The 25,381-nt window shown below is 40.6% G+C and overlaps 1 protein-coding gene across 6 annotated transcripts in view; it reads left to right on the top strand.

Moving 5' to 3' along the window:
* nbeab (neurobeachin b) overlaps positions 1–25,381 on the top strand; it is a 221,184-nt gene that overhangs the window by 178,296 nt on the left and 17,507 nt on the right. For all 6 annotated transcript variants that reach the window (XM_037079753.1, XM_037079762.1, XM_037079745.1 and 3 more), the window contains exons 40-46: positions 2,057–2,174; positions 2,262–2,364; positions 3,425–3,540; positions 6,222–6,334; positions 17,015–17,155; positions 18,236–18,355; positions 22,646–22,798. In XM_037079753.1, coding sequence (XP_036935648.1) covers positions 2,057–2,174; positions 2,262–2,364; positions 3,425–3,540; positions 6,222–6,334; positions 17,015–17,155; positions 18,236–18,355; positions 22,646–22,798 — 864 coding nt within the window. The remainder of the gene's footprint in view (positions 1–2,056; positions 2,175–2,261; positions 2,365–3,424; positions 3,541–6,221; positions 6,335–17,014; positions 17,156–18,235; positions 18,356–22,645; positions 22,799–25,381) is intronic.

Raw genomic sequence — 25,381 nt, 5'->3', positions numbered from 1 at the left:
TTTGATCTGGGCTGTTTGAAATCAGCTCTTTTTTTCTCCTCTTTAGCCTCTCTTTTGTTGACAGCTAGCCCTTTGGCCTGTACTTTGTCATGGCAACAAAATGTTCTCTCTGGCTGGGTAACTAGAAACAGCCAGTGCTAAAATATTAGTCGTTGACAATAAGTTAAGAGTTGCTATAATATACCTGTTAATATTTTTAAATTCTTAAGAACCTGAAATAGAGTATTTGTTTGACAAACCTGTTCCCACTGCATTTCTTTGCTACTTGCTGGGTTGTTTGTTGCCGTTTGTTTTAAAAACACACAATGTGACAAATGGAGAATTCAGGAGGCAAATGTATTATACTGTTAAGATAGTTAAATAATGGAATGAATAGAGACTTTGCTGAACATGACAAACAATTCAAAGTCTCTTGACACCCAAATAACTTAATATGTATTCAAATAACAGCTTGCTATTGCCTTGGCAAAGTAAGCTGTTGTAGCCTTCCCATGATGCATATCAGTACGACTTGCCTTTCAGCATTGCACTCTGAAGACTACTTCCAGAACATCTGGCTGCAGAGCAGGAGGGGGATAAAAGCTACCCTGCCTCCTCGAGCTGCTGCCGGCCCTCAACAGCGCGCCCGCAGCTCCACTGCCGTCCCTCCATCTCACCTCCCTTCCTCTCCACTCCCCCCTCCAGTCAGCACGCTGCCTCCTCTGGGTCGTGCTGTCTCTATGACAACTGTTTGAGTTGGGGGTTGCAGAGGTGTCAGGCAGGGGCATTACTGGGAGGAGAGCACCAGAGATGCTGCGCTGCACATCCAGCATCTCCACCTAATCCAATTTTAATTGAGCTCCAGAGATTTTGGTTGTGGCACGGAGGTCGGGCATGAGCTATTCCAGGGAGAAATTAAGGCAGCCCGGCTCGCGCTGCACTCTTCCAGCCTGTCACTATTTTAAATGAGCATTAGCATCAGACCTAACCCAGCTGAACATCTCACTCTGGCTTCCCTCCCTCTCCGCCTACTCCACCTCAATCACCCCCACACACACATAGGGACACCCACACATCCACAAGATCATGTACTATATGGCCTCAACCCTTACCGCCCTATTATATCTTTATTCTCTCACACTCTCTAAACTTAACATATGTGTGATTATAACCAGAGGAACTGATGAGGGTGCACCCCGGCTCAGACTGTTGGACAAAATTGTTCAGTCAGAGGAAGTGAGATGGAAGTGGTGGGGGGGCAGGTGTGTGCGGGGGCCATTCTCACCTGTCAGAACAACTGTCTTGGGTTTTGTGTGTGTGGAGCCCCAGTGGTGCTGCATACACTAATGATCCTTTGTCCGCTCTCTCCTCTCCTTGGCATGATGGTTTTTTATTGATTATTTATGTGTCACTGACCCAGGGGGTCGTTTCTTTTCTTTTTTGACCACTTGCCTCGCACTTGAGTTTTATAGACCAACTGTGCAAGTGTGAAACACCCAAAGATAATCTGTAAAGAGCTTCATATTGTGTAGAAAATTGCCTTGAGACATGATGCGTTGTAACAAGTTAAAGTGAGGAATTAATGAAATGGTGCTGGTGTGATATTGCTATTGCATTTTTATTAAACTAGAATCTTAATAAAATGGTTATTAAGAATTTATGTGAGTAGAATGAGGGTTAAAAGACTAACACTGAAAGTCTACCAAGAGATCAGAGAACCAATCAGACAAATTGTTGTTTGCTAAGATTTTTAAAATTTGTATGTTTCAAAACAAATTTTTTTAGTTCAAAGTTAAAAAATTCACTTCAGTGTGAATCAAACATGAGCAAAGACAAATTATATATATAAAAAAAAAAAGAATATTAATTGACAAACATTGATGATCGTACCATTCGCCTGTGGCACTTATCCATATAGTAACACTTAACTAGTCAGCTAACTACTCTTATTAAAAAACATTATCATTATCACCTGTAGCCTGACATAATCTCATTTATTGTTTTTTTGTTTTTTGTTTGTTTTTTAATAGCTATTTTAACTTGATGTAATTTTCCTCTTCTTCTTCTGCCCTTCTAGGTCTTAGCATACACTGAGGGTTTACATGGGAAGTGGATGTTCAGTGAGATTCGGGCGGTTTTCTCAAGACGCTACCTCCTGCAGAACACAGCGATGGAGGTGTTTATGGCTAACAGAAGTAAGTGGATGTGCCAGTTAGACTATTTAAAATTCATGGTTCACAATCGTGCTTCTTCATCACTAAATGATATCTGTCGTTTCACAGCGTCAGTCATGTTCAACTTTCCCGACCAGGCCACAGTAAAGAAAGTGGTCTACAGTCTTCCTCGAGTGGGGGTTGGCACCAGCTATGGACTTCCACAAGCCAGGTGGGTCACACATGTCAGAAGAAAATAAACTCATCACTGAATATTTCTAATATTGTAATCCCTTCATGGCTGTTGTTGCCTTCTATGTGTTGTCTGACGGGGCCTCTGTGCAGCCTGGCCTGCAGCAGAGTCATTTGGAGTCCCATTGGTTCAGTCATTGAAGTGCATGTGCACTGACCCTGACTGAACTGACCTAATTCTCTGACAGAAGACTCTATACAGCAGGGCTGCAGCCAGGCCACTGACCACAGTGAAACCACAGATTCCCTTTAGACCCTCATAGTGCTAACAGGACTATTTATAAACTGTTACAAAACAAGAGCATTCTCTTAAACCAACGACAAGGAGCTTTTAAAGGGTTATGCAACAGTCTTATTTTAACACTGATGCCTTTACAACTCACAAAAGCAAAGAAGACCATCAGCAAGAAGATTGGCTATATCAATATAGGTTTTCTTAATGCCAGCCACCAGGTTGGATTCTGAAAATTAAAACTAGTTTTTACAACTGTGTGCTGAGGAAGAATTTAGGTGAATCATTGTCTGTGGAAAGAAGTAGGGAATGTTGATAATTTTAGCTTTAGAAATAATCACAGTTGTTAATCTTACTTAGTAACAAATAGATACATTATCTCGTCGCCCTGTCTGCAAACAGGTATGTTTAAAAAAGACACATACTGTAGTATCAAATACACTGTGTCCTTTCTTGTGCTGCCCCAAATCAATTGTGCAAATTGTGACCTTTATGACACAAGCTAGCAGTGCTCATACCACCATTTTCCACAGGGGCTGTCAATCAGTTTCTTATAGCTGCTTTGAATCTTGTCTAGTTTGGATTAACACCTAGTATAAACCACTCTTAATTGTCACCTAGTTTTCATTAAATCGACTGGAATCAAAGTTTTATAAAACTGGGAGTACTACTGCATCAGATGCCACAATTACTCTATATGCAATTTACGCTCATTGCTTTTCTACATTTTTTGTCACATAAGTTTAAAAATATCCATAACTGACACCAGCCTTCTGTTTCCCAATTCGTCGTTGACATGTTTTTCCAGGCGCATCTCAATGGCCACCCCTCGACAGCTTTTCAAATCTTCCAACATGACCCAGCGCTGGCAGAGGAGAGAGATTTCCAACTTTGAGTACCTCATGTTTCTCAACACTATTGCAGGTAAGGATTCCCAAGTGATACTCTATTCTTTTAATTTGGAAGTAGCCGAAGGTGCGGAAATAATATATTCTCTCTTTCATAGCCATCAGTTAAATCGGTTCTGAATTGTTTTCTTCCTTACCCGGGAAAAATATACAAGTGTTAAGTTTTAATCTATTATCTATGTGAATCTCTTCACCATTAGAGACTTATGTCTTTAAGTTTAGCTATCATGATCAATAAACTTTATGTGTCAGTGGAAGCAGAGGCATACTATAAGTGGCCTCAGGTATGTCATATTTGTTTAAGAATCCACAGTAACCTTAAGTGGTGCTCAACGTGGTAGACTTCACTGTTCATGGGAGTGTGCTGTTTGAAGCAAAGAGCAGGCACAGCAGATTTTGCCAGATAATTAGTGCCTGGCTTTGTGAGAGCTTACACGTGTGTGTCTGCGGAGTTGAGAGGTTCTGTTGTCGACTCTCTGATCTGAACTGCGACTAACAGGGAAGGCGAGAGCAACTGCACGCTACTCTGCTCTGAGAGGTGTCATCCTCTCTCTCGCTGCATATTCATGCATATTTATATTTAGCTCGTGCTCGAGTTCGATACATTATTGTCAGCTAATTAGATGTAAGGCAGACAGAAAAACATGCCCAAAATTCATTAAAAATCCCTAGTAATGACCTGGGCTGACAGGGATGTCAGAATAGTGTGGGGCGGCAGACAGGCGGGGGGTGAAGTGCTGAGAAGAGGTGCGAAAGGGAAGTGGTCTTCTAATTAAACACTATTCCACTGTTATTAACATCCTGCCACCCCAACTCAGGCCTCAGCACCAGCAGGTTGAACCACACCAACATCCCCGACTCTTCCTCCACGCTCGGCCCGCTGCTTCCTTTTCACTGTGTGGCATTAACCTGGATAATTATGCTTTGTAGCTTCCCCCAGACCCTGGATAGCCTGCTGAAGCCTTCCTATTGACTAGCCTGTCACACATTATCAAGCGCTCAGCTAGATTTAGATTATCTAATGTCAACTTGCTGCAGTCCAGGGGTGAGGGGAGACAGGCCCGCTTGATAGGTGTAAGTTCATAAAGATTAGTAGGTAATCATTAAAAACTCACAAGCAAGCAGATTTTGGAGGAGCTATTCCATTAAGAGCTGCAACAATTTATTTTCATTACTAACTATTTTGATAATTTGTTAATTGAGTTATGTCTTTAAGAACAAAAAAAGTCCAAATTCTCTGTCTCCAGCTTCTTAAATGTGGATATCTTCCTGTCTCTTTACTCGTGTGAGGACTCTTGGAGACACTGATCAACATTCTTCAACATTCTCTGGCATTTTATAGACCAGACAACAAATCATTTGACAGAGAAAATTGTCAGATTAATCGACAATGAAAATAATTGTTAGTTGCAACCCTAATATCCATTTAACAATCTTATTTGATTGTGTTGTATGATATTGTATACTAATGCTGGAGCTTTTGTTTAGATGTTATCAATCTGCTTTTGTGCCTCTTGATGCTTTGAAAATGCTTAAAGCATTCAGTAAGTTTGCTGTTACATGATGGAGCTAGAATGTCTTCTTAAGAAACAATTTGCTTTTACATAATTGAACTTGTCGATCTAAGATATTTCTCTGATGGCTTCGTGAACATCAATTAACCATGAAAACATAACATTTTTAATATAAAGTTGTGCAGGAATGTCTCATTTCCTCCCCCAGTCCCTATGTAATGATGCAATAATGTGTTACCTTAAAGTCACTATTGACCTCCGAATTAAAAAAGTCATTCTTACAGTATACCTTAGGATGGCTTGGTGTATGCTAGTCAACAACAGCATTGAAAAAGAATGAAAAACATGTGAAGTGTTTCTGGAAAAAATGTGGAGTTCAATTAAAAAAGGATGTCATAAGAATGTGGTCAAACCTTAGAGTTTGCACTGCTTCCATTTGCAATTTATTATGATCTTTCTTTGTGGGTTAAATAAAATGTTGATTTGCTTTGAGCCCACATTTTTGGCTTGATTCATCAGCAACAGTAAAAATTCCAACTAAATCCATCCATAGCAGCCCTGTCTCAGTCCTGGATTACAATTCGCCACCACCTGATCCACCAGCTGTATCAGTGTCATCTTCAAAAGAAAAGCAGAGCATTAATGACAGCGTGGTACACAATTTTGGCTTTTCCCATGGATTTCCCTTCACACGTTTTGCCATCTGAAAACCATATTCCCACTGCCACAGCACTGAGGATATTCACATCTGGCCACTCAGACTTGCAGTGACATTTCAGGCATTTGGAGTCATGGCCCTCAGGAGAATCTATATCCTTCAAATTACATCCCGTCTTTACAACTTAGAGATACTTGTGTTCTCTATAAACTTAAAAACAGCTTGCTCAGACCTCTTGTAACTCCCACAGTCCACTGATGATGTACGCTCAACAGGAAAAGGCATGGGGAGCACAGAAAACATAGCAAAGAGAGCTTGCCATTAGTGTATGTTTCCCCAGCAGACTCCATATGAGACAGGAAGTGTGTCTGATTGAGGGCTCTGAGATTGGGGCCTTGTTGGAATGTTGCATGCTGATCCCCCAAAGTAACTGAAGCCTCAAGTGTACTCTGCCCCGCTTTCAACCCCTCTGTTTCCATCTAACCCTTCATCACTCACAGATTTCTGTCTGCTCTGCGTGTCTAGGGAGGACATACAATGACCTGAACCAGTACCCGGTCTTTCCCTGGGTGCTCACCAACTACGACTCAGAGGAGTTGGACCTGACCTTGCCAGGGAACTTCAGAGATCTCTCAAAGGTACTGCGGCCTCTTGGCCATGCACCTCAGTATGACAGGGAAAGGGAGGAGGGTGGCCCTGACGGCAGGGGATTTCCTTTTTAAGGCCCAGACTGTACAAGAATATCATATTTAATAGCTAAGTAATCATGTGCAGAGTCTAAAGTCAAGAGGTGGAATGTAGAAAGTGGAAAATGCTGATTGTAACATCCTGAAATGCACTCGAATAGGTTATGTGAGTTTTCTCCCCATTTATTTGATACTGTATTGTTTCAGCATGTATTTGCACTTGACTGTAAGCTTAAAGTGGCTTCTGGGACCCCATTGCAGAAATATACCCTATTGACTCGTCCTATATCTTAACATAAGAAACAAACATAGGAAAAGTCTTATCTTCCTTATACAGAATCAGTTCCAAATCACTCTTATCCTGTCTCAGACACCATATGTTATCTTAAGAAATCCTAACTAAAATTCAAATATCACTTCACTTCAAAAATTCAATAGGCACAGGTTAATGTCAGTGTTAACTTCTCCAACAGGCCAACAATGCTGTTAGCTTCTCCAACAGTTATACTTTGAGTGGCCTCTCAATCATATTATTTCAGTGTTGCTGTCCCACATTGCAATAGCCAACAGAGCCAGCAACAGTGGCGCTGACGTTTTTGTCAGTTAATTTCAACTTAGAACAGAGTTATCCTAATTTAAGGAAATTCTTCAGTTTGGATAACTAGAATAGCTAATTTCCTATCCTAAGATAAATGCAGTCAGGAGCCGTGTCTGTAATATCACAAATCCCAAGTGTCAGCTTAAACTGAGAATAGATAGAATTTCAGACTCACAAGTTTTTTTTGTGATGAGGGCCTGATTTCTGCATCAGAGAGGTTTATACATTTCTATAACCATATGTGCCTTGCACAGTTGATGACCATAAATAATTTTCTTGATCTCAGGATGGTTTGGGCTATGTAGTTGAAGTAGTTCTCATAATGTTCAAGCTGCTATTATAGATATTTAACAATGGACCACATGCCTACTTGTAAGTGACAGGGTTCACATGAAATCACAGGGAATAACTTTTCAGCTCTTGTTTTGGTTCTCCGGAGCTTAACTTGTTTTTTCCCAGCCCAGCACCACACGCCAGACAGGACAAAGTCAGTAACTTGTCGAGGAATGTAATGGAGTATAAAGAGCCAGATACTTACCACAAGGGTTTGTATAGAGCAAAACAGAGCTAAACAGAGAGTAAAAGGTGTGAATATTGGATTTATATTACAAATTGGTTCACCAAAAGTGATGCTATAACTGGCCAAAAATGTGAAATGAAATGAAAATAACTAATTTAGCTATTTTTTTGCTCAGAAATGTATTTTATTATGATCATACCATCACTACAGCTTGTCTGTAGTCTTTACAGCTTATTTCCACACACTGTAGCGTGAAAAGTAAGCACAACATAGGCTTATTTTTTTATAGCGGGTAATTTTATTAATAAAACATTGCCATCTCAATTTTCTGCCCGGATTTGACTATCAAGGTTGATGATCTGTTAGAAACAGGTCATCCTCACAGTGTTGCAGTGAAAGGCCTTCTAAATATGGCAGGTCAAAAATGAATCAAGCTGTGCAGTAGCCAGAGTTCTGCTAATGCTGTCAAATCACACAAGCTGAGACACAATGACACGAAAGCCCCACAACCCTGGGAGATAAAGTTCAGCGTTATGTTTGCTCCGTCTTTGAATGAAGAGGAAAAGGCAGCGGATCACTCTACCACAAACTGTGGCCTGGTTTACTTGTTCACCGCCCCCTTTTCTCTCTCTGTCTCTCTCTTTCTGTCTCTCTCTTTCTCTTGCACATGCACACTGCAGCTCACTGACCTGAAAACAGTCGCATTCCTGTCTGAGTTCTCTCTCTCTCTCTCTCTCTCTCTCTCTCTCTCTCTCTCTCTCTCTCTCTCTCTCTCACTTTATCGCTCCCTCATTCCCCCTTGTTTCCCTCAAAGCGCCGACGTTCTGACTAAGAGCCTCAGTTTGCCGTCTCAGTTCTCAACAGTTTGTATCAATTTTCAGCCTTTCAAGACATGCATGTGCTGTGTTTTGTAGCAGGAGGGAAAAAAGGAAGTTCCTCTGAAATATAGACAAGTAAAGAGTGTTGTGAATTTGAAAAATGAGCTCCCAATGCTCTGGAGCACTTTTTCATATTTTAGAACGTTTTGGACAAACAGACCAGTTGAATGTCTCGCCACCATCACCCCAGCACTTGTCTCCTTGTGGCGGCTCCAGCCTGTGGGGTATCCAGGTGGGCTGAGAGAGCCACAGAGATGTGTGTGTGTGTGTGTGTGTGTGTGTGTGTGTGTGTGTGTGTGTTTGCTTGCCTGTGTGTGTTGGGGGGTGGGTGATCAGGGCTGAGCCATGTGCACTCCTCCTGCCCTGGGGAGACAGTTATGTATTGTAATGTATTCCAGTGACATCCTCCCATGCTGTTTACAGGGCTGAGCTGCCTTCATTAGCATGAGTTCACAGCCCGTGTCTCCTGACAGTTGTCCTTGGAACCCCGGGGCTCTTACCTCCAAAAGTTCACTGCTAGTGTAGCAGGGAGGGGACACAAGCCCCCCACACTACTCTCTGCTTGGCCTGCCCTTTTGTTCAATTATGGATCAGAGGTAGCCGCACAGTCTCTAGAGACTTGTTCATTGTATATAAGGGCTGTGTGTGTCTCTCTAAGGTGTATGTCCTGGGATGTGGTTGTGTACCGCGAAGGCTGTGTGTGTGGTAACTAGGGCTGGGTATGGTTTCATATTTTTTGATGCGGTACCCATTTTTTACCACCAGTTGTTGAGGAAAACATATGTTTATGTTCACAAAATCCTTTTATTTTTTGTTTTTAAAAAAAGATTTGTTACAACTTAGCTTAAACACACAGTATGTAATTTCTGCTGCAAATTCACAGCAAGCTAATATGACTCACTTCTGGAGCAGTGTTGATACAAAAGTGGGTCATAGCAGCTGGAATGTAAGTCACAGTAGATTCAATGCTTAAATTCTTTTTCCATGAGATGTTACTTCTGCCAATAGGGGTCCCTCAATCAAACAATGTAAACAAAAGTTGTAGTTTGATGAATCTGTAAAGTTGCGTGGGATCATGGGAGTTTTTGTCTTCTTTTTAAATAACCGCTATTGCAGATGAAAAGCTGTCTGATGATCTCACATCATGTTTAGTCACATTTATTCAGGTAATGTCATTCTAATGAAATAGCCAACACACAATGAACGCTATCGTAATGTTAGAACAGACAATGAATACTTGAGATGAGATATACAAACAGTCAAGTTCCTAGATAGCTAGTTTTCCATCTTCTTTTCTCACTCTGATGTATTGTCTGGTGTTTCCCCAGAAATCTATAGCAAAGAATCTAAAACTCATTCAGTGCCAGTTTTGAAAAATCAACAGTTTTTGATACAGACACATTTTCAATCTGTTCCTAAAAAGGTGTTGCTGTTTGAAACTGAGCATGAGTGGTTATTACATTGAGCTTTTTACTCATTTCCTGCTTTAATTTGTATGTTTCTTTTTTCTCTGCACTTGAATAATATCACATCACCTCATGTAATATCATCCGTCACTCCAGAGTTCACTGAGCTGTACTATCATGAAGATAAATTGTCATATCATTACTCCAAGGTTGGCTAAAGCAGCTAAAGTGTAAATGCAGTGAAATCATGAAGTCAAGCACGTTGATGTTGCACAATTTGGGCGGCTTTTTTTTCCCACAGATCGGAGTCATACCTGAGAACTGTTTGTCAATTACAAGTCACTGTGATTGACAGCATTGTTTAACCTGCAGTAGCTCTGTGCTGATCTGCCAAATAATATCCTCACAAACTCACTGAACACACCTACAATTACCTGCTGGTTGGGCACTCAGTCAACTGTGAACAGGACTGTTGAACAGTGCGTTGCTTTGCCTCGGGGCCAGACTTCTGCATATTTGGATGTCAGATACATTCATGCAGTGAAGTTTTTTATTAGATTCTAATGATTATTTCTTCATGGATTGACGTTGATGACAGATAGGCGGAAGCAAATCTTCCTCATAGCTGTTAAATGATGTGATGGAAATTCATATAATTGCACAAGAAGAAATAAGCAGATGTGGAAACCCTGTGAGTCTTCACAACTGACAAAAAGTTAGATGTATCCTTTGTTGAATATTGTTTTAAAGACAAGCAAAAAACTTTAATTTCTCAATAACTGTAATTTAAAGTGTTTACATACATTTTCTACTTACCTTAATCAACTGAAATAATGCTGATAATTTCGACTTATACTTGTAAGAACATTCTGTCCCTCTCAAACTTTCTGCTCTGGCATCTGTGAGAGAAACACTAATGGTAACGCAGACAGAGCTTGGCTGCTGTAAAGAACCCCTCCACACATTTCTTTCCATAATGGAGCCTTCTTCGCCCTCACTTCCACTCCAGTCAGGCTCTTGGGGAGCACATCTGCTTCATCTTGAGTTTGAGCAACTTGATTGCATTAGACTGGAGCTGCATGCAGCCCTGCCTCTGACGAGGCAAGCAAAAACGACTGCGACTTCTCCTGACAGAGCACCATAGCAACATACTGTAATGTAATTTATTTTGAAATATTAAATGTAATATGCGTCTCTTTGGGAGGTAGCTTAGATATAACCAAACAAATAGAAGCACTCTATGCACACTCTCTCATCAACAGCCATGTTCTTTCCTGCATCTTTGGAGTGCAACAGCGGAGATGATCCTGATTGAATCTGAAGCCAAATCTAAGTTTGATCATACTTTGTTTAGTTGTGTTGATACATTTCACTGGGTCAGGTGTTATACAAGAAATCGCCTCGGATAGGAGCAAGTGTGGAACTGTCTGAACCAGTTGTTTTCATTGTCCTACATCTGTGATCAGTAAGATATGCAATGCAGGAAAAGGGGGATAGGTGATTATTCTTTGTTGAATAGAGGTAAACAAAGCCTGATTGGGGCTCATCAACAGATGTGAATATGATGGGAATACAAGCACTAAAGGACCACTGAAGGGCTTATTCTCTCTTATCATAAGTGGGTTTTTATTTCTCATTGAGTAGCAAATCAGTCATACATTGTCATATTTTTGGCTGTCCTTTCATTGTCAAAACAAAATCACGTTGTAGTAGTTTGCATTCATCTCGGGAAGTATTGTTTGAATTTGACATTTCCAGACAAAATACTTCATATTGAGGCTTTTTTTTTATTATTATTTTTTTTTATGGCCAAGACAGCACACCGAGGCTATGTGGAAAGGATTTGGACTAACCGAGAAGTAGCCTTTTAGTTTATCTTACGCTTGAACTCTCTCAAGAGCACCGGTGTGCGAGCTACATTGGGCCGAGCTTTCATGTTCTTGTAGCTGAGAGTGCATTGTCTTAGCAAACATGGTAGTTGTATCTGTTTTTTAGGCTACCTATGGTCAGTTCCCTACAATGTCACGTGGTTTCTTTTATTTGGCGTACTGAGTCTTTTTTGGTGTTAAACACTGCCTTCATTATATGACACATTTGGAACACATTGAGACATCAGGATTTGTGAACAGACAGAGAATCACATTTTGTGCTTTAGTCTAATTTGGTCTTTAGAGGGAAACAACTAGCCCTCTAACCACCACTCAACACTTTGGTTTGGAGCTTCGTGTTTATTTGCAGATGGTGGACCACAAGCCACTAGAACAGCCTTAAATTTCTCTCCCCATTCATTTATTCATATCTTTTCCTTGAATTTGTCAGACAAAATGTGTTGGGCTACATGATATTATGATTATTATTTATTTTTTATTTATTTTTTGATAGTTATTACGAATGCGATACAACTGACGATTAGTGGGAAAGGGCATTTTTGCATCCTTTTTATTATTATTATTTTCACTGAAAAGAGGTGTTAAAATCATGATGAGTTTGACATTTGTGGGGGTCTGTTGTACCAAACAAATTTGCTGTCTTACATCACTAGGTTTGTAAGACACGACATCTCTGCATCAGTATGTCATGTCTTTATAGTGCTGTCTTGCTGATTTTACCTAAAAAAAAAATTTGAAAAATTGATTGGGATATTGCACTTGGCCACACTGTGATTTTGATAATTATTTAGTGAATCATGCAGCCATCTGCACAAAACAACTTCTCAGCTTTACTTTAACTTCACTTATATTTTTGTCTGTTTTTGTTTTACTTTTCAGAGTATTTATTATATATTTGCTGTATAACAGTCCCAATTTAAGCAGTGTTCGAAAATCTGGCAGGTGCAAATTCCCTTGAAAATGACATCAACCTGTAACAAAGAGGTTCTTCAGCAATATGGCTGAACTGCTAAAAGTTTCGGCATGCAGTCAATATAATTATCCTAGCTCGCTGGCCACACAGGGTTTCTAGAAGACACAATAAAAGCAGCCTTCCTTCAACGCTACATGTCACACGGAAAGTGTCTTATTATATTTCTGCTTACACAGCTGAGTGACTTGGGAACACTGTGAGAACATTTTTGCTTCATTAATGTAGTGCCAGATATAAGAATGAAAGAGGAAATGACTTGTCAGTAAACTCGTCTTTGGATGCCTTTCATGTAACGTGGTGCTTCGTTCAAGATGTGTTTGTGGTTAGTTTAGTCTCCAGAAAAAGTAAAGAGCTGGTGGCACTGTCTAGTACTTTTTGCAAGTTTTAAACTTGAAGATGTAATGTTAGATTATAAACATCCCTTTAAGCACAGTTTTATGTTACATGTGCTCACCTTTAATAACATGACTGTTTGTTTTCCAGCTTCTTTTGATATCATGATGTTAAAAGGAAAAATTAAAAATCTAAAAACCATATTGTGAGCGTTGTTCCAAATATGTAGGTTGTTTACTTGCACTCATCACTTCTACCTGTAGCTCTTTTCCTTTTTCTTACATGTCACATGTATTACCTGCATCTTTCATACAGCTCCAACCTGCATTAGTTACACTTTTACGGAGTGCGAGACGTCTTGTGGCTCGCACCCCAAGCCAGCTGGTCCAAGACGTCACAAGCAAGGCTATTATCACCCCATAAATCTATGCAGATCTCAATAAACTTCTCTTTCGGTCTATTCAATTGTGCTAACACTGATGTGGACTGCCATTAAATTTTAAGGAAGAGACAAAAAAGAAAAGAAACTGGCCCAATTTAATTTTGACATAGAGCTCCAGGCATGTGCCACACATGGATACGACCAAAATCTTCAAAATGACCAAGAGTCTGAGGTTGCATTCAAACTGTCGCCAGCCAAAAGAATAACCGTACAATTTTAATAATGTCGGAATAAGTGGCTTTATTTCTAGGCATCAGTCTGGGACCATTTTGAATTGAGGGCTGCTATTTTATTTCTTTTGACCTCTGAGCTACAGCTTTCAGGTAGAAAAGCTGCCATTGATTACATTACCAGTCTCCCTTCCCCCTCTGTAACCGATTCAGTGGTACTGAGTATATTAATATTGACTGCCAATATGCCTCCGAGGCTCTCATATTGAATGAGGTGATTGAAAAGGCAGAGAAAGCAATTTATTCACCACTAAATGTATGTTTAATGGGAGTAATTTTGTTGCCTTAAGAACACATGAAAATGAAACAGCCGCCAAAGGGCAAAAGCCCAGCGATGGTGTCAGGACAATATTGAAATTATTACTGAGGCTGCGGTTAAATAATGGCCCAAGCTATCCAAGGTTTGGCCTAACCATGAAATAATTGGATGGATGTCAAATAAATATAGCAGAGATGTTTTTTTTTTATTTTCTTATGCCCTCACAGTAATTAGGCTGCAGTTCTTCAAATGTAGAGCTGGGAATGAGAAAGTTTTTATGATTTCTGACATTTTCAGTCTTGACACTGCCGCTATTGCTCATTTGGCATTTTGAGGGTCTGCCATTGATCTGTAAGAAACTGGTTTAAGTAATGTGTTTTCTTATAATTTTGATAAAGATGAAAGGAAATTGTTGTGGCTAACCTTCACTGCTTGATTGTATGTAACATTGTGGGATTTTTTATAACATGCAAACCTGGTTATTGTATAGTAATCTAATAGTTTGTCTGCAACAAATGCAAGCCAATTATGCTCAGCGTTTCAGTTTTTGATTCAATTCTTCTGATTGGTGATTTTAAAACCAAAGCTTGTAGTGCCCATTTTTAGTTTGCACAACTTTGTATAGGTCCCTATAACTCAGATTAGAATTTCCCAGTTGTACGGAAGGGCTCTGAACACATTTGGGCGTAGCAGTGCTGAGTAAAGTGTTTGGCTCTATGGGTGCGTTGGGTGTAAATCAGGTCAGCCAGGGTTAATCCGCATGGATTACCCACAACATTTAGTAGGAGCCGCTTATATCTCCTCCCTCCGTCCTCAGTGTGCCATCTTGCTCGCCCATGCTGCTGTACCCCTCTAAATTTCAGACAGAAGACAGCGCAACAGGAACTTTTTAGGGTTCAGGAGAATAATGGGCTCTGACAGACAAATCCCAGAGAAAAGCTGCTTGTCTGCCCTGAACTCTCCCCCAGCCTCTCTGCCGGCCTCACCGCCAGGCCTCACCACATGTAGCCTAATGGGGAACCACTAAGACTAATTATGCTCAATTATGTTTTCCCAATCCTTGTGCTTTCCCAACACGAGGAATACGGCCGCAGTTCCTATAAACTGTGTACCCAATAAACACTTTTTAACCTGTAGGTAAAAGTAGAAGTACTGTAGCGTCATTGCCAGGAAAGGGTCTTAAATAAGATTCTCTGCAGCCATGAGTTTGGACCATCACATGAGAAAATTGGCAGCGAATCATCTGTGTCACAGGGCAAAACTATGTTGTTGCTTCTGCATAGACTATACAGTAAAAATTGCAATGACGCATCTAAAGAGTGTAATACGAGATTTAAAAAAGACCCTTCAGACCTATGAATGCTTTTGTGCACTCTCATAGTCTATTCTATAAGAATAAGGACCGAATATTTTCCACAACCATCCCATGACTGTCATTATATCGGTGTAGTCGTTAAGATTCGATGGATGGAAGACTGATCATGAGACCTGTTGTTTCTCTAAACAGTAAGATTTTCCATTTTTAGACTCAACAAAGATGAATAATCAGTTAATGCTGAAGATCATGCAGAAAAAAAACTATTCTACTTCTACTTCCAAAGGCAGATCTCTTTTTTTTTTTTTTTAACAAGGCTTTTAGTGTGACTTGTGTGATTGCCAAGTAAGTAAGCCAAATTAAGTACATTAGATGAGTAGCTTAAGTTTACCACTGGTGTTTCATTAAAGGATTTACTTACAGTGTTTTTTGGGGGACTGTGAGGTCTGTGATGGTGCAGTTTAAAAATGAATTAGATTAGAAAATGAGTTATTTTTCATAGTTTTGATAGCTTTGGCTTGCACAATGATCTACTGACAAACAAATACAAGTTTTCACTGACCTGATGACAGTAATCTAAGTTAAGTCGGTCATTGTGTGTTTGTGATTGGAAGGCGGCAAAGAAAAGAGATACTCATGCTGGTTTTCAGATATGCATAATATAGTCTTTAAAAGCCTTTAACTTGTCTATAAAGCCTTTCATGGACTTGTCTTTCACAATATGCTGCCGAGACATGTGTCTGGTAGAGTCCTCAGATCTACAGACGTCCTGCTGCTCAGTGAAGTTACTGCAGTTTTGGATCCAAACCCAGAGATGTTTGAGACAGCAAGATCAGTGACTGGAGCCTGGCTTGTAGTCTTTATTACTATGTTATTACCATAATTATTTGATACTTCCAGATGGTTTTCCTTGTTATCCGTTGTTGACTGTGCTTTTTAAATAAAACTTTATTTTAAGAGTTTGACCAGTCTTCTATTAATGGGATAATGTTAACCAAAAGTTGAAGAAAGGTTTGAGGATGGATGTATCAAAAAAGAAGGTGCTAATGAACAGAAGCATCCTAATTCATAGAAAAAAATCTTCAAACACAGTTTTGTTTAAAGGCCCAATACATCAAAAAGTAGTGTATTTTTCGTCTTACTGGTCGTTGTTTGTATCCATCTTGAGTTGCAGAGTTTTGAAGATCTTGGCCGTAGAGATGTCGCCTTCTCTTGTATATAGATAAACATTAATGGCTTCCTCTGTGGCTAGGCTGTAACATGAGCTAGCTTAGGTAGCCTCTCGTCAGTGAGTAGATGACCATTTTCTACAGCGCTGTGATATAGAAAGAAAACAGCAACTACATGAAACTTTTCACACCAAGGTCTCTGGATTATCTTGAGTGAGCGAGTCATTTCGTTTCTGGAAAGGGAACATTTTCTGTATTTTTTGATGCTTTGAACTCCAAAAGCTAAAGCTATCTTTATCTACAAAACTTTGCCACTGAAGCCAATAAGATATATATGGATAAAAAGCACTTTATGATATTTTTGTGAAGTGTCCCTTAAAAGTATATAGAACACAACGACAGCAGTGTATATGCTCATGCTTGCAAAGCCAAGTAAATTATCAAACTGTTACAGCCATATGTCCATGCATATCAAGTTTGCCTTTATAAAGCATGATTTACAAAAGCATGCTATATAAAACTTAAACAATTTCTTAAGGTTTGCCTTTTTTTTACTTAATAGGCAATTAAGTTACAAATTGCTTTCTTTGCACAAACTGAACCTCTTATTTTTTTTCCAGCCCGTTGGTGCTCTGAATCCGAAGCGTGCAGTATTCTACGCTGAACGCTACGAGAATTGGGAAGACGACCAGACACCACCATGTCATTACAACTCCCACTACTCCACAGCTGCCTCCACCCTGCACTGGCTTGTCAGAATAGTGAGTAAAATCACTCCTTCAACCACCTTCAACCACCATTATTGTACCGTGTTCAAATTCCCCCGAATTAGTCAAGCATCTGAATAGGAATGAAGTCAAACCCACATCCTCAGACAGCTTTTCATTTTTGAGTCTGCATTAGCTGATTGTCACTTGTCAGACTTGATGATGCTGTTACTTTGAGGTCTGTCGGCTTCTGCACAGGAAACGTCTCGACATCTCAATTTGATTGGGCCTGAGTTAGACCAATGGCGCTCAGAAAACACATTTCACAGGCCAGTAAACCGGCATATGTGAACTAAATAAAGAGTGGCTGGGTAATGATTTACAGAGGCTGCTGTGACAGGTTTATGTGTTTCAGGCAACCCAGTGAGCGCTGGAGACGTGTCCATCAAGGTTACTGAGCACTGTCCTCATTTACTCTGGAGGAGAAGCAGGAAGCACGCGCACTCTGCCAATCTGCTCCCCACAAAACAGACCCGTGTAACCCACACAGCTTCTTTGAATTGGTGTACATTTGATTTTGAAGTCGGCTTATTAATTTGAACGAGCTTTATGAGGAGTTTATACTGTATTTCTCCTCCTCCCCCATCATTAGTAGAAAGAGGCCGATGAACTGAGGGAGCTCCCTTGACAGCAGTTAGATTGGCCTCTGTGGGTTTGTTCCCACAATCCCTTTCTTCCTCTGGTGAGTGATCCATCCGCCCCAACCGGCAATGGTCGCCATCTCAGGCTGAGAAAACCAAATTTCAGCCAATTATCACTATGGCTTACTGTACTCAGGAAGAGCACTAATTAATTCTCCCCCAGGCTTGGATACAATGAATGACTGATCTCTGCAGAGAACCCTTCGTCTACTGCAGAAAGAATAACAATGAAATAATACAGATAATCCAGACTTCTAACATGTATATTAATAAAATTGCATGGTAATCCAGTAAATCAAAACAGAGATTTTGAATATGTTCATATGATGGGTGTAATCAAAATGCAGTGCAAGAGGGTAAAAAAGATAATGATGACTCTAAAACTGGGTGTGGATCTTTGATCTTTGTGATGTCTAATTTGCGCTCTCTGCAGGAGCCCTTCACCACGTTCCTCCTTTGTGCCAATAACAACAAATTCGACCACCCTGATCGCACATTTTCAGGCATCACCCGCTCCTGGAGGAACTGTCAGAGGGACACCTCCGATGTCAAGGTGAGAATCACATCAAAAGCAAGTAGTAAAATCCACGTGTATGTGTATATTAATAGCTGGAGACCTGAAAATAAGTGGAAGTTAAAACTGTGATCATTATCTAGATATTTCCGTGTCACATATCTTCTTTAAACTAGTGTTATGGACCTGTGGGTGCTGTCTAATTCAGACAACAATGATAGTAAACATCTTTATATTGCATACTTACTAACAGAATTTCAACTATACACTCTTTATAATTGGCAATATAACTATACCAAGCCTCTCACTCACTGTGCTCCCTTCCTCAGTCAGTGTGCCTCAACACTCCTGCAAAAATATATACCATTAATTATAAATGTCTCATCCAAACTGTGAATCACAGAGACCCACAGTGTGCAGGAATACCCTAAGCACTTAGAAATGCACATCTGATATATTTCATGCAGAAAACAAACTATCTCTGAGGTAGAATGATCTTGTATCTCTGCGTGCAAGCACTCAGGAGTTTGAACAAAGGCTGTGTCTGAGAGAAAGACAAAGCCCTCCCTCTGCAAATCCACAGAGCAGTTACCGAAAACGCTGAACCCTGCTGATTCGCCTCCATTTTGCCCACTGCATAACACGCAGCAGGAATACGCACTGACCTCAAAGTGTCATATATTTCTAGCACACCCTGCATCGGGTAGTGTTGCCCCAGGCAATTAATAAAGCTTTAATGACAAAAGCTATTTAAAATGTAGTCTTTTATGTACGGACAGGGCTTTTACTCGCTAGGATCTGGGGGAGAGCCGCCAACAATCTATGTGAGGCAGAGGCAGTGAGCTGCGAGCCAGCGAACAGCTGAATAGTCAAACGCCACCCTGTTAACAAATACAGCCTACTTTCAACTACTTGTATGTCTGCATGCATTCGTTTTTACACACATAAGATTGCAACTGATCTATTAGGAGAGGCATTGTAGTGTGGAGGACAATGCTGGATTACTAACAGTATTTCATAATGTATTAGAAGCAGGAAAATATTACGCAACAGCTTGTTTGGCTTGGTAATGTCGCAATAGGGGTAAACCACTGTATGACGCACTGCACTATAATGACTAGATTCAATTATAAACATTTGCAGTGATCCTTTTTGATAATAATCACAATTTCTGTTATTTCTCTTGTTGTTTTTTCTTCCAACCCAGTAATTAATTTATGTTATTTTTCTATGTATAAAAATGGCATCAATCATTATAATCACATCCAAATAAAACAAAATGAAAGCATAGGTTCCCATGCATTCCAGCAGAAAGGCAGCCAAACATGCAGACAGACACGCAAAGGGCATGCGCAGACATCATGTAGCGACTGAGACTGACGGGGAATCCGGGGTTAAGGTCAGCTTCGGCCCAGTACTCCAAGCAGGTTATCAGGCCCCTGATTAAAAGGCAGCTTTTTTTTACTAGGGTCTCTCCTTCATTAACCCCGGCCTCCTCCAGCAGTAATGACGACAAGACCGAGGGAGGCTGAACCCCTGATGGGGATGACCTCCTAAAAGAGCAAGTCAAATGGAAACAGTCCTTCGCCAACCGTGCCCCTCGCCTCCTCACGACCACCCCATCATTATGTGCATCCACACCTCTCATTTATTTCTATGCAGTTATGTTAAGCTGGTACAGCCACCATGGGCAGAGAGAAGCAGACATGCCTTGGAAGAAGTGGGCACACACACACACAGACACATAAAAACACACACAAACAGACACACACACACTCACACACAAACTGCCACCATGCTGTCTGAAGGAATCCAGCAGCACTCCACTGGTGACAGATTTTGACGAACATGTCATTAAGGTGACACAGTGTAAAGCAATGGAGGCTTGTGTGATTGACTTGTTAGCCCATTACGATGCTGTTGCAGAATTAATGGCTGCCATGGGAGGGTGGCTTGAAAACAGAGCTGGCAGTTTTAACGGCTTGGCGGTGAGTTACGGCAGGAAGTTTACAGACGAAAAAAGTGGAGGGAAAGAGCATTTGTGTGTATGTGAGAGACAGAGGGAAACCAAGAGAAATGGCTACTTGACTCCCTTCCCTGTCGTGTGCTGAGGGTGAAATGTGACCAACAGCAGACCAGCAGTGTTATTGGCCTGTACCTTGTCTTGCTAACTCGCTCCCTCAAAACCCAGTGATTTATGGGGGCCTAAAGGCTCCCCATGTTATGTATCCCATAGGCAATATAAAGCACTATACTGCCACTGAATCTGACAAACACTGCATTCATAAAACAAGCATGATACAAGGAGTTAAGAAACTGTTTTGCACCCTTTATAATCTCAGTCTTAGAGACAGACAGCATTTAACTTGTCCTGTGTGTGTTTTCTAATGAGGACAGAGCAGAGGATCTACATTCCTCGTGTGCACATGCCTCATTGTGCAGAGGCTTTACTCACTCATCCTTTCACAGCTGTATGATCAGGAGGAGAGGAGATCAGAGTGGGGGCTTCAAAATCTCAGAAAGTATACATACAGTAATTTATATAGCAAATACCTTTTCTTTATCTTCATTGTTGTTGAATGACCCTATCAATAGTTTTACAAATTTGCCCCCATTTTCTATCCAAAGCATGCTCAAGTTTTTTGACTGACTGCTAGAAAAACCGGAAACCACCATTGAAAGCTGTTATACGTGATGTGTTGTTATTTGAATAAGTGTCGGATAGCTCTGTACTCCAACAGTAATCACTGTAATCAGGTGTTTGGTCAGTGACTCATGACTCTCTGCCCTCCACTCATGCAGTGAAAGAGAAAATTAATTTTCTGGTATCCCTGCCCACTCTATCCATTCATGAGTGCATGATGTGATGTCGAGAGGAGGGAGGGGATTGCTAACGGCAAAATTGACCGTTTTGAAAGAAAATATCTGAATGAATAGATCAAATTTTGACAAGAAACAAGTCGTTTTGCAGCAATTGCTGGAAAACTAAAACTTTAAGCATTGTTTTACAGCTGCTTCTATAACCATGTAAACTTATAGGGAAAAGTCTTTTTTGGCCTCTGTGCTTCACGCGGCGTTGTAATTACATGGTTGGGCCACTATGTCGAATAAGCTTCAAAGCCTGGTGCTCTTCCTGGTGACGTTGGGCGTAATAGCTGTTGCCATTTTGTTATTTCTTTAACAAGACTATATTTGGATAAGATTGGGAGCTGAGGAGGAGGTCCTGACCTCATACTGATCTTGGATCTGACTGAGAACCTGAGGACATGCCGTGGTAGTGACCTGTAGTTGAACATCATGCTGTATTGAAAACGACTTGACACTAGTGATTGAGACCATAAACCCACAATAAAACTGGTAACTGAGGTAATAAATCAAGTGAGAATTAGGGTCATTTTCTCATAAGCTTACCTAGAATCTGACTTATTTTTTAAACTAATTGCATTTCCCCCTGCTGGCCATTAGTAAAAATGCAGGTTGAAGGCATATCTGCACAACTTTTTTGAGATAGGTCATCATTAAACACGATACATGAAACACTATATTATTTTTAATTTTTTGTTCATTTAAAGGTTCATTTATTGCAGTTGAAAGCAAGTGCTGTCTGTACAAATAGTCTTGCTTCTAATGACATCTAAGTTTCAGAGTTAGCAGCCAGAGAGCATTCCACAGGCTGTGTTTTTGGAAACACAAACCAAGAAGACAAAAAATGAGCAAACGTCAATATTGCAAGATTTTCGGTATGTAACTTTGGCAAAAAAAAAAAGTATTACAATGTTGATGCTTCAATGGTTATCAAAACACAAGCTGTACATGATATTTACTCAATGGATTAAATAATGTTACATTACCATTATTTTGGTCATTCACCACAGAGAAAACACGGGTAAATATTTGCTCTCGTCTCCGATGTACAGAGTCACGCCAGGCTTTATGTAGGGGGCTCCTTTACCATGCTGACTTCCCCTTCACCGCGAGGTCCTGACCTCATCACAAGAGCCCAGAGACCAGGGAGAAAAACCCTGCTCAGTTCCAGTTTCATTTAACACACCTAACACCTCTGCCTGGAATAACTGGACTAGCACCTCTCACCGCCTTCTCGTGGCCCGCTGTTTAGTTTGTTTGTGTTACCTTTCCCCCTGAATTCTCACTTCATCTCAGTGGGATACAGAGCGTTTTTTTCTCTGTTTTCGTGGCTCTGTCCTCACATGTGTTATTTCTTGCACTTTGCTGAATTGTCGGTGCGATTATATGGTGAAAACTGTGGGATTAGATGTGGCCCTGTCAGTGAGCTGTAAAACATGAACATCCACCTTTTTCAAAATGCAGGAGCTGATTCCAGAGTTCTACTACCTCCCGGAGATGTTTGTGAACAGCAACGGCTACCACCTGGGCATGAGGGAGGACAGGACAATGGTTTGTGATGTTGACTTGCCAGCCTGGGCCAAGAAGCCTGAAGACTATGTCAGGATCAACAGGATGGTAAGGTTTAAGGAATGTGTAAAATTCAAAATCAAATAGAAATAGAAAATCCTCAGACAGAATTCAATTCCACTTCATCTTTACCCTTTTTCTTCTTTTCTGTCGCTGCCAGCAAAGTATTGATTCTCCTGACTCAGATCATGTATGACACTTGCTGACTGTTTGAATAGTGCAGGAAAGCAGAATTAATACAGGAGAGTCAGATGACCCAAACATTGTCTTGAGGGTTAAAATAAATTCTTGACATGTAGCTTTTCTGCCTCCTGCTCACAGCAGCATATAAATCCATTTCTCCTTCTTCATTGTAACCTTCCCATGCATCTGCGTCTCCTTGTCTTATTCATGAAGCATCTAATAAAGTGCAGCGCTCAATACAAACACGGTACCCCTGACCCTGGTGATGTCACTAAAGGACAGGACCGAGGGCAAGTTTGCCCTATAGTGTTACCTTCTGTAATGCCGGGCCTCGTCACTTTGTCAGTGCGCAGGGCCCTTTCCGTCTGCACGTGTGTGAACTGTGTCCGCACGTTTAATACAGACAGCTCATCAACATGTGGTCCACAACTCCCAGCAGGGTTCAGGGTGCAGCACGGGGATAGAAATGGAGATCCAACTCGTCTCTCGCTGTCATACAAACGCTGTTTCCCTTTAATCTGGAATCACTTACAGTACAACCTCAACAGCTCTTATAAGCTTATGAAAGAGAATACAAATATTTAAGACAATGGCTACATGATGACTGGCCATTGCATGCATTTACAACTGTGCTGTTTTGAACACCTTCACATTTTTTTTTTTTTTAAATAGCTGGTCGTTAAATCTAAAATCTGATATTTATAGTGAAAAGGATTTAAGATGGATACCCAGGAATCCTGTATCACAGTGTCAGTAAACTTTACACAACATGTACATTCTTCCCATCCCTGGCCACTAAGTTTTTGTAATTTTTTTTTACATAACACAAAAGAAATCAGTTTGTATTTTGTTTGCAGTTTTGTGTTACTACAAATTAGGGATATGGGTGACAAAAAAAATTCAGGAAGTTTTTTTGTTTTCATTATATACCTCAAGAAAAAAGTCGAAGTGTCGAGGATAAAGTTGATATACAATTTTCGTGAGTAAAGTCGAAATGTCAAGAATAAAGTTGACATTTCAAGATTAAAGTGGACCTTTTGAGACCACATCAGACAGCACATATGACTGCCTCAAAAAATGCCTTGTGTCAATGAACTGATGAAACTCTACTTCAGAATTGGCTTTAGTAACAAGGACAGTCGCTCGTTTAGCTCGTGAACACAGTGTAGTTGTCAGTAATAGGACTTTGACGAGACTGTGCTGAAAACTTGGCGAGAAGGAAAAAACACACAAGCATGGAAAAGCTGGCCGAAAGGATGTAGTAAGGGCAGGGAAAAAACTGGATGCTCGAGCAGCTCGAAGAGCTGTCAGTCGCTCCAAGGTCGCTGGCCGAACTGCATCTGAGGGACCAAAACAGTTGACTGTATTCTCAACATTTCAACTTTATTTACAAAATCTCAAGGTGCTGAAAAAAAACCTTTCTCCTCTCTCTTTTTCCCCATCCCTGGCCAATACACTCTTCCATAAAATTAAAATTTAAGGATGTTTTTTTTTTTTAAATCTGCTCAAAAGCACTGGGCAGCAAAATCAAATACTGCATATTTTTGACAAAATACCTTGATATGGAGTGCTAAGGAGTGAGACATCTTGCTTCTTTCTAATCTCTGTTGTGATTGCACATTAATGCAGATTATGCACATTAACAGTGAGGACAAAAGCCAGATGTTAGCAGGTGTAAGTGGGTGTTTTGTCAAGTGTGAAAACAGAGTAAGTGAGTGAGGACAAGTATTAGAACAGGTAGAACAGTTTAGTAAGTTCAGGAAGTGAAGTTTATTGTACATCCTTTAAAACTAGGAAAAGACAATACTGATATATAATTAGAGATCACAATAGTGTTGTGATGTATTTCCCACCCCCAGCATTATATGAAATAGTTATCTCTGCCAACATAATGTAATGGGTACATTAACAGTCTCAGTTTAGAGCGATGAAAATACTCTGATAGGTCTCCGCTCTCTAATTTAGGTTTGGTAAACCTTCAGTAATGCTGCCAGGAAGACACAAAGTTTCCTACATTTTATGTATCCTCAGGTGAGGGGCCACAGTGTTTTTGGTCCAGAGGTAGAAAGAGGCTGTGGAAACACACTTGACCTTTTCAGCCGGAGTGACAGAGCTGGGCTGGTCTTATGGAGGTGACCTTTCCCCGTGCTCTGCCCACGCTGCCTGGTCGAGCTCCATCAGGCTTGTATACTGGCGGAGTGGGTAGGTGGAAGGGTGGAAGGGAGGCAGGAGTGGATGGAGAAGCCAAAGACTTGGAGTTGTTACGGGCATGTCTGCGTCTCCAAAACAAGGAGGGAGGATGACAAAAGGATTACAGTGGATATTTTCTCTCTGTTGAAGGATACATGTGTGATGTTGCCTTGCATTGTTACATTCGCAGACCAGCGTATTCACATGCCCAGAAAATCATAGTCGCTCTGCCTCCATGTTTTTGTCTTTCTTTTGTTC

Source organism: Acanthopagrus latus, chromosome 2, assembly GCF_904848185.1.
Source record: "Acanthopagrus latus isolate v.2019 chromosome 2, fAcaLat1.1, whole genome shotgun sequence".
Lineage (NCBI taxonomy): Eukaryota > Metazoa > Chordata > Actinopteri > Spariformes > Sparidae > Acanthopagrus > Acanthopagrus latus.
Note: the sequence above shows the minus strand (reverse complement) of the source record. Positions and strands in the feature narration are given on the sequence as shown.